This window comes from Doryrhamphus excisus, chromosome 16 (genome assembly GCF_030265055.1).
Source record: "Doryrhamphus excisus isolate RoL2022-K1 chromosome 16, RoL_Dexc_1.0, whole genome shotgun sequence".
Taxonomy (NCBI): domain Eukaryota; kingdom Metazoa; phylum Chordata; class Actinopteri; order Syngnathiformes; family Syngnathidae; genus Doryrhamphus; species Doryrhamphus excisus.
In genome coordinates, this window is record NC_080481.1 from 11,643,468 (window position 1) to 11,655,762 (window position 12,295).

At 41.3% G+C, this 12,295-nt stretch overlaps 1 protein-coding gene across 2 annotated transcripts in view; it reads right to left on the minus strand.

The window, feature by feature from the left end:
- Positions 1 to 7,829: 7,829 nt before the first annotated feature.
- skia (v-ski avian sarcoma viral oncogene homolog a) overlaps positions 7,830 to 12,295 on the minus strand; it is a 63,123-nt gene continuing 58,657 nt past the window's right edge. For both annotated transcript variants that reach the window (XM_058052310.1, XM_058052311.1), the window contains exon 8: positions 7,830 to 11,168. In XM_058052310.1, coding sequence (XP_057908293.1) covers positions 10,974 to 11,168 — 195 coding nt within the window. In that variant the 3' untranslated portion in view covers positions 7,830 to 10,973. The remainder of the gene's footprint in view (positions 11,169 to 12,295) is intronic.

A 12,295-nucleotide genomic window follows, 5' to 3' on the forward strand; every position in this document is an offset into this window, starting at 1 on the left:
CATTAGCAGTCAGAAACGCAGCAGTTCACAGAGCCTTGTTCTGCCTTGCCAGGTGGAATCATAAATAATAATAAGCCACAGCCTGTGGCTTGATATAGTTTGAAAAATGTTTTGTAAAAAAAAAAATACATTCATTTAAAGGAGATCTATTATGCTTTTTTTCATTTTTCTGACCTATAAATGTTGTTAAAATGTTCTATTCTCATTTTAAACGATGCAGACGTTTCAGATAATGACGTTTGCACTTTTGGAAGTGAGCCATAAAAGAAGTTTGGGATGGTTCTGAACGATCCGTTTCAGGGAGTTATTCTAACACTGGCCTCCTGTGATGTCACAAGGGACCAGGCTTCCTTATATGGTCATGTGCTGTAGGATTTCCCTCCCCACAGCTCTGCTTTGTTCTGTTCACGGTTGTTAGCTAGGAAATCTCCCAGGAAATCTTTTCACGAGGCAAGCTCAGGTGCACAGCGGTCGAGTGGTTAGCGCGCAGACCTCACAGCTTGGAGACCCGAGTTCAATTCCGCCCTCGGTCATCTCTGTGTGGAGTTTGCATGTTCTTTCCGGGAACTTCCTCCAGCTTCCTCCCACATTCCAAAAAACATGCTAGGTTAATTGGCGACTCCAAATTGTCCATAGGTATGAATGTGAGTGTGAATGGTTGTTTGTCTATATGTGACCTCTGATTGGCTGGCGACCAGTCCAGGGTGTAACCTGCCTCTCGTCCGAAGAAAGATGGGATAGGCTCCAGCACCCCCTGCGACCCCAATGAGGATAAGCGGAAGAAAATGAATGAATGAATGAAAGAGCTCAGTGGTCGGAGTCTGTGAGTCCCAGCAAGAGAAAAACTGTCATGGGCATTTCACACAGAACTGTTGTTTTTGTGAACATGAATATGAAACGAACGAACCTAGGTAATGAACCTACGTTACCACTCTTTGAGTTCAAGGGTCTCCAGCCAGTAGCTCATGATCTACCAGTAGCTCCTAACCACTTTTCAATGAGCTCTTCAAAGGCTTTATATGAACTCCTATACCCACAAATTTAGAAAGTGGGGTTCAGCAGTAAGGTACTTAGGAGCGCTTGGGAGTGTGACCAATCCCAGCGAAGTGGGCGTGACCTTTTGCCTTCCGTTGTCTCCTGCTTCTCTTGAATGATGAGTTATTCAAGAAATGAAACCGTGTCACAAATCAGTTGATTTCTGAGGTTAGCTTGTGTGTACATCTTCTTTTGGCGCTCTTGTTATATTTGGTAAACATTTTGATGGCTCTGGATACATACTGTATGTACATACTGTGTATACAGTACATATTGTACATGATTGCCATTTCTCCTTACCACCCATGAGCCAGTTTAGTGACACTTCCCCTCATCTTGTTTTGCTTGTTAATTTGTCAATACAAGGCCAAAGAACACATAACCAGTTTGTCATTACATCCAGCTAATAGCTTAGGATGGAGAAACCTGCTGATGGCCAAAAGGCAGACACTTCCTGCAGAGCCGACAGTGACAGCCACTGACATGATTTACGCGACAGCCGGTTTGACAGGCAGCACGCTGAGATGCTGATCATTTTTGTCATGCTGAGATGGCAAAATACCGCAGCGACCCATAAATATTGAACCTGCCTTGTGGGAGGGAAATGACCCGCATGGGATGATTGGTTAGTGTCTATTCACAGGGTCTGTTGTAAAGTATGAGGAACACATTTGGAAATCATCGGCGTTGACAAATTTTGTCGGTAAATCTGATGACATTCCTAGCGACATTCCTAGCGACAAATCTAGTGACTTTTTCTGGGTTGGTTTGGGAATTTAGGAGTATTTGGTGACTTCAAAATGAAAGCACATATTTTCATTCATTTTGATAGGTCCGCCCCGCCCAAAGATGGCCCAGTCAGCTTCCGAGTCGCGATGCAGTGAAGGGTGGAGCTCAAAAACGCAAATGTTTCATAATCTTCTGTTAGCCTGGATAAATTATTCATTCATTCATTCATTTTCTACCGCTTTTTCCTCACAAGGGTTGCGGGCGTGCTGGAGCCTATCCCAGCTGTCTTTGGGCGATAGGCGGGGTACACCCTAGACTGGTCGCCAGCCAATCACAGGGCACATACAGACAAACAACCATTCACACTCACAATTTGGAGTCGCCAATTAACCTAGCATGTTTTTTGGAATGTGGGAGGAAACCGGAGTACGCGGAAAAAACCCACGCATGCACGGGGAGAACATGCAAACTCCACACAGAGATGGTGTGGAATTGAACCCTGGTCTCCTGGCTGTGAGGTTCTTGAGACACATGCTAACTCGCAAACTAGAGAGCTAGCGACCTAAACGGTAGCCTTCAAGTTATTTCCTTTAAACTTAAATAGCCAAAAACTTACCACTTCCACACGGATAGGGAGGATAACTATTAACAGTTATTTAACCTTTAACATGAACATTAATCAAACGTAATATTTTTTTCTGGGTACATGATACCATACAGCATCCATATCAAACTTGCGCGGGCCGCACTAACATTAAACTTTCATATCAAGGCGGGGGCCTCAAACATTTGGCCGCCGTGCCGCCCCTGGATACAGCCGCCGCTGTACATACAGCGTTTCATCATAGTTCATAACTTTCACCTCATTATACGATTGCGGTAATTACTGGTGCAGTAGAAATAACAGTACTCTATTTGATTTACGTGTGATCAGTGCCCCTAAAATAACATTTAATCAGAACTTTGGTGATTTTTGTCAATCATATTAATTTATTGGGTCAAAGTCTATAAATAAAATCCATTTGGAGAACCTGCCAAGGGATTCACAATCAAGGCCTTGGAAAAATGTCATGTGAGGTCATGGATAGGTGAAGGAGTTTAAACAGCCTTTTTTCCATCCTCCATCTTGAATGTAACGCACCAAAGTTTCAGCAGCTTCCAATTGGTTCATGCTATGTGTTTGTTACACAACATACTCAACTAAAGCTGTATACCGTTTGTATTTTTGGACATGTTGGACATCCCTGTTCTATGGTAACGTTATTGGATTGGCGATGTGTTCCCTGGTTTTGTCATCGCTTCACTTGGAAGACGCCTTGATATAAAAACACTCGTGTGTTTGCTGTCAGCTCACTTCCTGATTCCGTTCCATGAGACAATTATGGAATCTGTGGCTTTGGCGCTCTTGTTATATTAGACACTCTTCCTTTTTTTATCATCTATTTCTTCTTTCGTTATTGGTTAATTGGTTCCAGACCCGAACGTGAATTTTGAAGTGGGATTTCTTATTTATTAATGGAATATTATCATAATTCATCGAAAACTTGTCAACTACCCTTGGTTTTTACCATTTTTGAGCCCTCTAGACATAAAATAGCATCCCTATAGTCACTTTTACACTTGTATTAACAATTTGTGGATATAATCAGATAAAATAAAGACATAAATAAGACTGGTGTATGTGATGACAACGCTAGCATCTTCTCACATATGTAAACAAGATGGCAGTGACACTTGCAAGGTATTTTTGTGATGGAACTGTATTACTCTTTTGAACCAATATTGTTTTGAGAAGCCAAACTCTTTACTTAAGTAACTAACCAGCAACTAACTAGAACTATGGTTCTTATCACCCAAATCCGACCAGAACTGGGCTCACAGAACTGATGTCATACAACTTGTATGTATGTATGCAACATGGCGAGGGATGGGTTGGAATTGAACTACAACAGATGCGAGCCAGCAGGCCTCGACACTCCAACATTCTGTAGCAAGTCTTAACATACGAGCGAACGGTTCGAGCAAATTAGAAAATGTGCTGTAATAATAAAAAAAAAACCTTCAAATGTTTTATAATGAAATAAACATGACTTGTTAATTGACTGTACATTACAAACCAGCAGGAGACGTGGATACCGAGGAAGACTGAGAGCTGCAGAGAGACTCGAGAGACTAATGAGCTCACTGCGGGGTGTTCTTCCTCATGTGACTGCTGTAATTGGGTCAGTCAATAGACCTGTGCTGCTGCTGATGATGATTGAGGGGGGCCTCTCTAGTCTGGTGGTCTGGCCGACTCTGTTGGCTCGCTGGATGGTTGCATAGGTGAACGTGCGTTATCCATGACCCCCCCCAAAAATAGGTTAAATATAGTCCACATTGTCAACCCCACCCTTCACCATCTCTGTGTGGAGTTTGCATGTTCTCCCCGTGCATGCGTGGGTTTTTTCCGAGTACTCCGGTTTCCTCCCACCTTCCAAAAACATGCTAGGTTAATTGGCGACTCTAAATTGTCCATAGGTATGAATGTGAGTGTGAATGGTTGTTTGTCTATATGTGCCCTGTGATTGGCTGGTACCCCGCCTCTCGGCCGAAGACAGCTGGGATAGGCTCCAGCACCCTCGTGAGGATAAGCGATAGAAAATGAATGAATGAATAGTCCACATTCACCAAAACGTAAACATCCATATTTGCTAACCACTTCCCCATACAACATTCATTCATTCATTCATTCATTCATTTTGTACCACTTTTTCCTCACGAGGGTCGCGGGGGTGCTGGAGCCTATCCCAGATATATTTGGGCAAGAGGCGGGGTACACCCTGGACTGGTTGCCAGCCAATCACATATATACAAACAACCATTCACACTCACATTCATACCTATGGACAATTTGGAGTCTTCAATTAACCTAGGGTCGTGGGGGGGGGGGGTGCTGGAGCCTATCCCAGCTGACTTCGGGCGAGAGAGGTGGGGTACACCCTGGACTGGTCGCCAGCCAATCACATAATTTATTATCAACTCCTATATAAAAAAAACTGGAAAATGGGGTTCAGCAGTAGTCCTAGGGTACTTTCGGGAGTGTGACTAATCACACTCTGGAATAGGTGCAGATTCCGGAAGATCTCGAAAGCTTTCTGTGTGGATTATCATGTGTAGACACAAAACAAAATGAATTTCATTCATTCATTCATTCATTTTCTACCGCTTTTTTCCTCATGAGGGTCGCGGGAGAGACTTCGAGAGAGAGGCGGGGTACACCCTGGACTGGTCGCCAGCCAATCACAGGGCACATATAGACAAACAACCATTCACACTCACATTCATACCTATGGACAATTTGGAGTCGCCAATTAACCTAGCATGTTTTTGGAATGTGGGAGGAAACCGGAGGAAGTTCCCGGAGAGAACATGCAACGCCACACAGAGATGGCCGAGGGTGGAATTGAACCCTGGTCTCCTAGCTGTGAGATCTACGCGCTAACCACTCATCCACTGTGCCGCCCCCCTATAACAGCAGTGGTTCCCAAAGATCATCTAGACCAGGTACACCAATATTCCACATGCCGTAATCAATAACTTGATCAAGGCTTTTTCTTGTGCTGCACACATTGTGCACACATTCCACATGGTTGTTGTCATGGTGCTCTGCAAGAGCTCAAATGGACAAGATGGCTTTAGGGTACCTGATGTTCCTCCCTTTGGTGAAAGGCTACAGTGATCCTTTTGGTTTGGACATTTTCTCCTGCTTCTGGATTCCACAATATTGCTTTTTTTAATGCATACATATGGTAGGCCTCAAGCAACCCAAGGGGGTCACTTTTAGTCTCTTGAAAATGTTCAGCTCAAAGTCCCAAGGCACCAGCTCTCATATATAGTAGCTAGGTTGCTAAGAAACCACCTAAACACACACACACACATACACATACACAATTCGATATTTTTAACATTAGCCATGTCATTTTTCTACTTGGGCGTCGTACATTTTTTCGCTTCAAATTTCCCCCCCAAAAGTATAATCATTCATTTTCCATCAAGTATAAATTTCACAGAAATATCATGCTAACCTGAGCCTGTTTGGCGTTCACTTCTGAGGTTCTTGTCATCCGCATCCGCTATGAAGGCATAACATCACTTCTACGTGTGTACACTAATGAACGTTTACATCAAATGCTGTCAGGCTGAGTGGGCGTTAACGCCAGACCTCGTGTACATCCTAGTCTAAGCCTTCGCAAAAGAGCTTCTTTTTTTAGATAGTGTACAGTAATTATGGAGCTTTTTTCTCGGGCACATGCCCTCAAACCATATGTTTGCATGAAATCTGTTGAAAGAACTCGGGAGTTGAATCGTGTCTTGCTATTATGACAGCCGACATCGCACTGCGGCATTTTAGTACGATGCCTTCATATGGAAAAAATGCATCCGTGTTTCCATGTCGTCTATGAAGCTCAACTATCAAGTGCTAAACAAGCTTTGAAATATGATTCATCATAACTAGGAATGCGTTTGGAAAGATAAGGTGGACTTCTAAGAACTTAAATGTCACACTTGAATATGAGAAAGATGGAAGGGCAGCTATGCATCAACGTATTATCAGGACGCCATAGCCCAGACATACAATATGATATATGAAAGGAACACTTCTGAGATGGAATGCTACGTATATTCTGCTTTGAATCCATACTGTGCTGCATTTATAAAGCCTTATCTCATCTGTTATTATGTGTAAAAAAAAAAAAGGAAAAAAATCGGGGGATTTGAACCTCAGGACTCTCTGAGTTCATTTCGTTCAGGCCATTGTTCTACGGAGGAAACGTGCCATGGTGCTGAACCCTCTTCCTGCCCATTTGAATGCAAGAAACAAGGAAAACAGACACACATTTTCATTTATTGTAGAATGAATTTAGTTATTGATTGACAGGTGACTAACAAGAATGGCACAGCTCCTCATCAATGAGTCCTTTTTTGACAATTTGGGGAATTTTATTTTTTTGTTTCACTTCCATTTCCTCTTCCATTTCCTCATTTTGATGCTCTACTTAAGCTACTTTTTCAGTACCCAGTTCAAGATACAAGTTCCACTGCCTTGTGGTTTACTATAGCATTGGCAGAATAACCAATGAAAAGACACAAATAAGGTCTGACAACCAGGAACCCTAGGGTCCCCATAACCTTTGCCCTTTGGAGAGGTCACTCCAGTGTCGCTGTCATAGCAGAAACAGAAAGAGGCGGGGTACACCCTTGACTGGTCACCAGCCAATCACAGGGCACATATAGACAAACAACCATTCACACTCACATTCATACCTATATGGACAATTTGGAGTTCCCAATTAACCTAGCATGTTTTTGGCATGTGGGAGGAAACCGGAGTACCCGGAGAAAGATGGCGAGGCCCTCGAGAGATGGCCGAGGGTGGAATTGAACTCTGGTCTCCTCGCTGTGAGGCCAGTAGTGACCCAGTGGTGTGGTGACATTAGTGTCAGAGTTATTACGTTGTATTCTACTATTAGATGTCCTCCATTACAACATTCATTCATTCATTCATTTTCTTGGGGCGAGAGGCGGGATACACCCTGGACTGGTGGCCAGCCAATCACAGTGCACATATAGACAAACAACCATTCACACTCACATTCATACCTATGGACAATTTGGAGTCGCCAATTAACCTAGCATGTTTTTGGAATGTGGGAGGAACCCAGAGTAAACACAGGGAGAACATGCAAACTCCACACAGAGATGGCCGAGCATGGAATTGAACTCGGGTTTCCTAGCTGTGATGCCTGTGTGCTAACCACTCGGCTGCCGTCAACTCCAATTGTAGAATCAAACATATTATGTTCCTTGCTGTTGTTAGTCAATGTGTTGATCATTGTATCATCACAAAGTTGTGAGACAATTGACGATCGTAACTCATTAGATGGCAAGAATTGTAGCCGTAAACGAAACTGCATTCATCAGCAAAGACGAATTAGCAGCAGAAACCACTCGGTGTGCAGTATTTGCGGGCTAATTAGTATCTAAGGGGTTATCTAAATAGGCAGCCAAGAAAAGTGGGTCATGCGATCTGGACAAACAACTTTATTTCTGGTAATGCATCTATACACTGTACATTCAGTCACTGTAGTATATAAGCATAGCTATCTTCAAACATAATCTCATAAAGTCCTTTACTTTACAATATAGTCAGTGTCGTGCGAGAGGATGGAAGGGTTGAAAAAGACGAAGGGGGAACATGAGTAGGCCGAGCTTTTCATACTGCATATGTGGCGTTAAGAAATGGGAATGCTTACTTTTAACTCTTACATAAAAAATATGTTACCTTTTTATAAGTATTAGCAGCAGCAAAGGGCTAAATAGATACGTACATGTGGATGATGAGGAGGGGGGAATCTTTATGATGTCTGCTTGCTGATACCGGACATACAATTAAAAACGTATATGAACTGGTGAAAAAAATGCAGTACAAAGACTTTACAGTAAAAAAAAAAAAAGAATAATGAACTTTTTTATGTGGGAAATACTCTCTTATACACTGCATGAACTGTTTTTCAAACAAAATGCAAATACAAAATAAACAATGAAACCATACAACTATTGTAAGAAAAGGTTTCATTTTGCAAAAAGGAAACACCATGTACATATATTATACAATATTGTCAATGGAAAAAAATATATACAGTTTTGAAATTTCTATTTAAATTGTCACACTGGCATGTATTTGTTTATTAACTATGGACTGTTATTGCTGGTGTAGCAAAAAAATCCTTTAGAAAAACAACACATTTGCTTTTTTTTGTTTTGTTTTTTTTACCAGGAAAACCAGGAGCCGATGTCATTATCATCGCTCTTCATTTGTAGAAAACCATGCGTAAAGAAAATTACACACAGGCTAGCAACTTTTTAGAGTGTAAAAAGAAGTGTAAAAATGTACCAATTTATAGGATTGCCAAAATGGCAGATGTCAGTCATGTTGAATTAGATGCAACCTATCAGTAATAATCTTTTTTTTTTTATCCTCCACATGCATGCCTTGCGACCAAAAGTCCACAAAGTCTTTATGTAAAAACCCAAGCAAGTAGTTTTTTTTTTTAAAGATCTTCTAGAAAACATCTTGTACATGCAGACTGATTTAAAATGAATAAAAAGCACAATTATTGGACGCAGTTATTCTCTGCATTGAAAAATGAAACTGGGAATTGGGACTGGGATTGCAGATTATAAAAAAGAACTGGTGAGAAATGGAGGGGTTTTATTCATGGATGCATTTATTTAATAAAGTATTTGACCCCTGCCCCAAACTGCTTCAACTTCCTTTTCTGGAAACCTTTTTTTTTTTTTTTTGCCCGTGTCAGGCACTTGGGGTTGTCCAGCATTGTATTGAATAAATGTACTGTAAATATTTTTTGTGTGTATACAGTTTGTTGCTTTTAATGACCTTTTCCTCCTTGATAAGACAAATTGCATAACACAATAAACCCCTTATATGTACAGTATATAAAAAAAAAAACTGACAATATGAATGGCAAACTTTTTCTCAAATTTCATGCATGAAATTAATTTTCTATCCAAAAAATAAAAAATAAAAAATAAAAGAGTGAACATAACAGACAAGCAATAAAATATCTCCACGGTTAAAACATTAACAATCAAAAGGAAAAATAGCATTAACATCATGTACATTCTGATTGCATTGTACCCACTGCCATTTGTTTTTAAATAAAATCCAATTTATAAAAATTGATTGTTTGTGCAGGCTCTTTGCTTTTTTTGTTTTTTTTTTTCTTTTTTTTTAAGTTGAGAAATCACCCCACTGACATACAGACCGGTGACAAATGAATGGAAAAAAAAACAACACCACCAAAAACACTGTCCTGGTTTAGATGATTGATGGTAAAAGCGCTGTTTCACCAACACGACCCACAAAGGTGGGCTTCGACTCTGAAGGCCACAAAACATTCCTTGACTCGTTCATTCAACTTTCCTTCTTGATTTGTCATCTGTTTGCATGTTTTGGTGAACTCATTTGATTCCTATCTGTTTTTTTTTTTTTGTTAAGTTTTTTTGCACTCCAACAATCCCATACTACATCAGCCAGGAACAGGTAGAGCCTTGTTTTACTTTCGGTTTATTTACAATACTTTGCCTTACGTAAACATAACAATATTTCATAGAGAAAGCAACAAAATGTTAACTGGATTTATACGGTAGCATTCATGTATAAGATGATGTTTTCAAAGTAAGATAGTGGGAGTACAATATCATAAAAACAGTATTTTGTTAGGACAAAGTGCGATTCATTATTGTTAAGTCCAAAAAAAAAAAAAAATCCCAAAAAACAAAATCATATTTACATACCTTAATTTAATTAACATGAACATTTGATACTTGCCAAGGGTGCCTCAAACAGTCGAAAAGTTTGATGATTAACCGGAGAAAAATAAATGTCAGCTTTCATCAAACAAGGCCACGCTCATATGCGGAATATGAAATCTTTACAAGATTAAACACCTCTGGGTTTTGACCCAAAATACGGCCCCCCGTGACCCCACCCCGTGTTCATAGGACTTAGTGTGAGCAACACCAGATGGATCATTCAAAATCAAGTGCTCACTCCCGGAAGGTGTTGTCACCGAAACGTTTGCCAGAACTCCGTCAAAAAAAAAAATAAAAATCAAATTCCATCAGTTTACATGATGAGTTTGTGAGCGTTGTTTGAAGAAAACAATCAAAAACAAGAACAAAAAAAAAAAACCCATGGCGGCACATGTGGATAGTTTATATTGTTCATCTTCAGATGTATTTGCATGTATGTTTCGTTACATATCGCTATGTAGTCCGTGTAGCTTATGATGTTCTTCAAAAATGGAGGGACAAAGACGGAGGATTTTGTAGGAAACACCTCCCTCACTGACTGTAATACAATATGATCGTCTTTTAGCATTTATTATCTCAGACTGTCTAAAGGTCCGGCATCCTTTTTCTGATCGGAACACAGGCACAACCACATTGGGTGCAATTAGCTTTTCCCTCTTGTCATCCGCTTTTCACTTCTGCAAACGTGCAGGTGCGAGTCTGAGTCGATGACGTGCTTCCTCGTCCTTGTTGTCACTTTCCTCCATCTCAGGTTAAGAGTTTTACATGTCATAATCGAGGGTAAGGATGAAAATGGATGGGGGGGTGGGTGTCGGGGAGTTAGCTACTGGGGGTTACTTTTTTGACTGCACGTCCTTGTCCTTGGTTGTCGAGTCTTTGTCGCTGGCGGATTTGGGCCAAAGTTGTTGCTGTAGCTCCTTTACCACCCTCTCCAAGTGCTCCCTGGCCTCCCGCTCCTGCAGTAAATCGGCTCGGAGCTGCTCCCGGTCGGCTTCGGCATGCTGGAGCTTCAATTGGAGGTCTTCGATCTGGAAAAGCACATCACGGGGACATGGATGAAATCACACACCAGAGCAATATCTGACTCTGAGAGCAATGATCTAATTACTGACCCCGTTAACCCCCCCCCTCACAGATTGATACACAAAGACCAAATGAGACAAGACAGGACAGACAGATGAACTGAGACAAAACAGACAAAAGTAGACCGAGAAAGACAATCCAGAAGATATGTAATGGATTAAGACTTTTGGGGGCATTTCCATCCTAAATGGTCCCAACCCAAACCTTCCCACTTTGCCAACCCGTCCATCGACCACTCAATCTTTGGGACTTACCCGCTATATCACTGATCTATCACTAAAACATCATTATATTTATGATCATGCACCTTGCAGGACAATTTCAGGTCCTTCTTCGGACCAATGACACATTGTAGCCATCCGGCTCACATACAATCTTATTAGGAAAAACAAATGCATGATCACATCAGTTCCCTCCCCTCCCGGTGAGAGTGACCGACAACCCCACGCACCGTGCCCTGAGTGTAAAAAAAAAAACTATTTTTTTTTACTTTCCACTGTCTGAAACGATGCTTTTTAAAGACCAGCTCCCACAGCAGACGACAGCGTCTACAGGGAGGCAGGCACAGCTGGAGAGCACAACCTCCCTCTTGTTTTGTCTAATCTGCATTTCCCATGATGCCTGAGGGAAGTCGGCGTCTCTTCCTGTTTCCTTTCCAAGGGGGGGATTTGAACATACGGCTGTTCATTTTGGGTGACACCTATTTATTTTAGACTGGGGAAACGGAAATGTCTTTTTTTTTTTCTTTTTCTTGTCTTGAACCAGTCATGATGTGCTATATATATCACTATATTGACACTTACTATGGTACCCATTATGTCATTGGATGGTCATATCACCTTGTACTTCGGTACGTGACAAAAAAAAAAAAAAATTTAACTATATTAGCAAAGCAGGAAGTGAACAAATGTAACAAATGTAAAAGTACCAGATGGAGGGGTAGGATTTAATAAGATAATAATAATCTGATGCATTCATTCATTCATTCATTCATTTTCGCGGGGGTGCTGGAGCCTATCCCAACTGTCTTCGGGCGAGAGGCGGGGTACACCCTGGACTGGTCGCCAGCCAA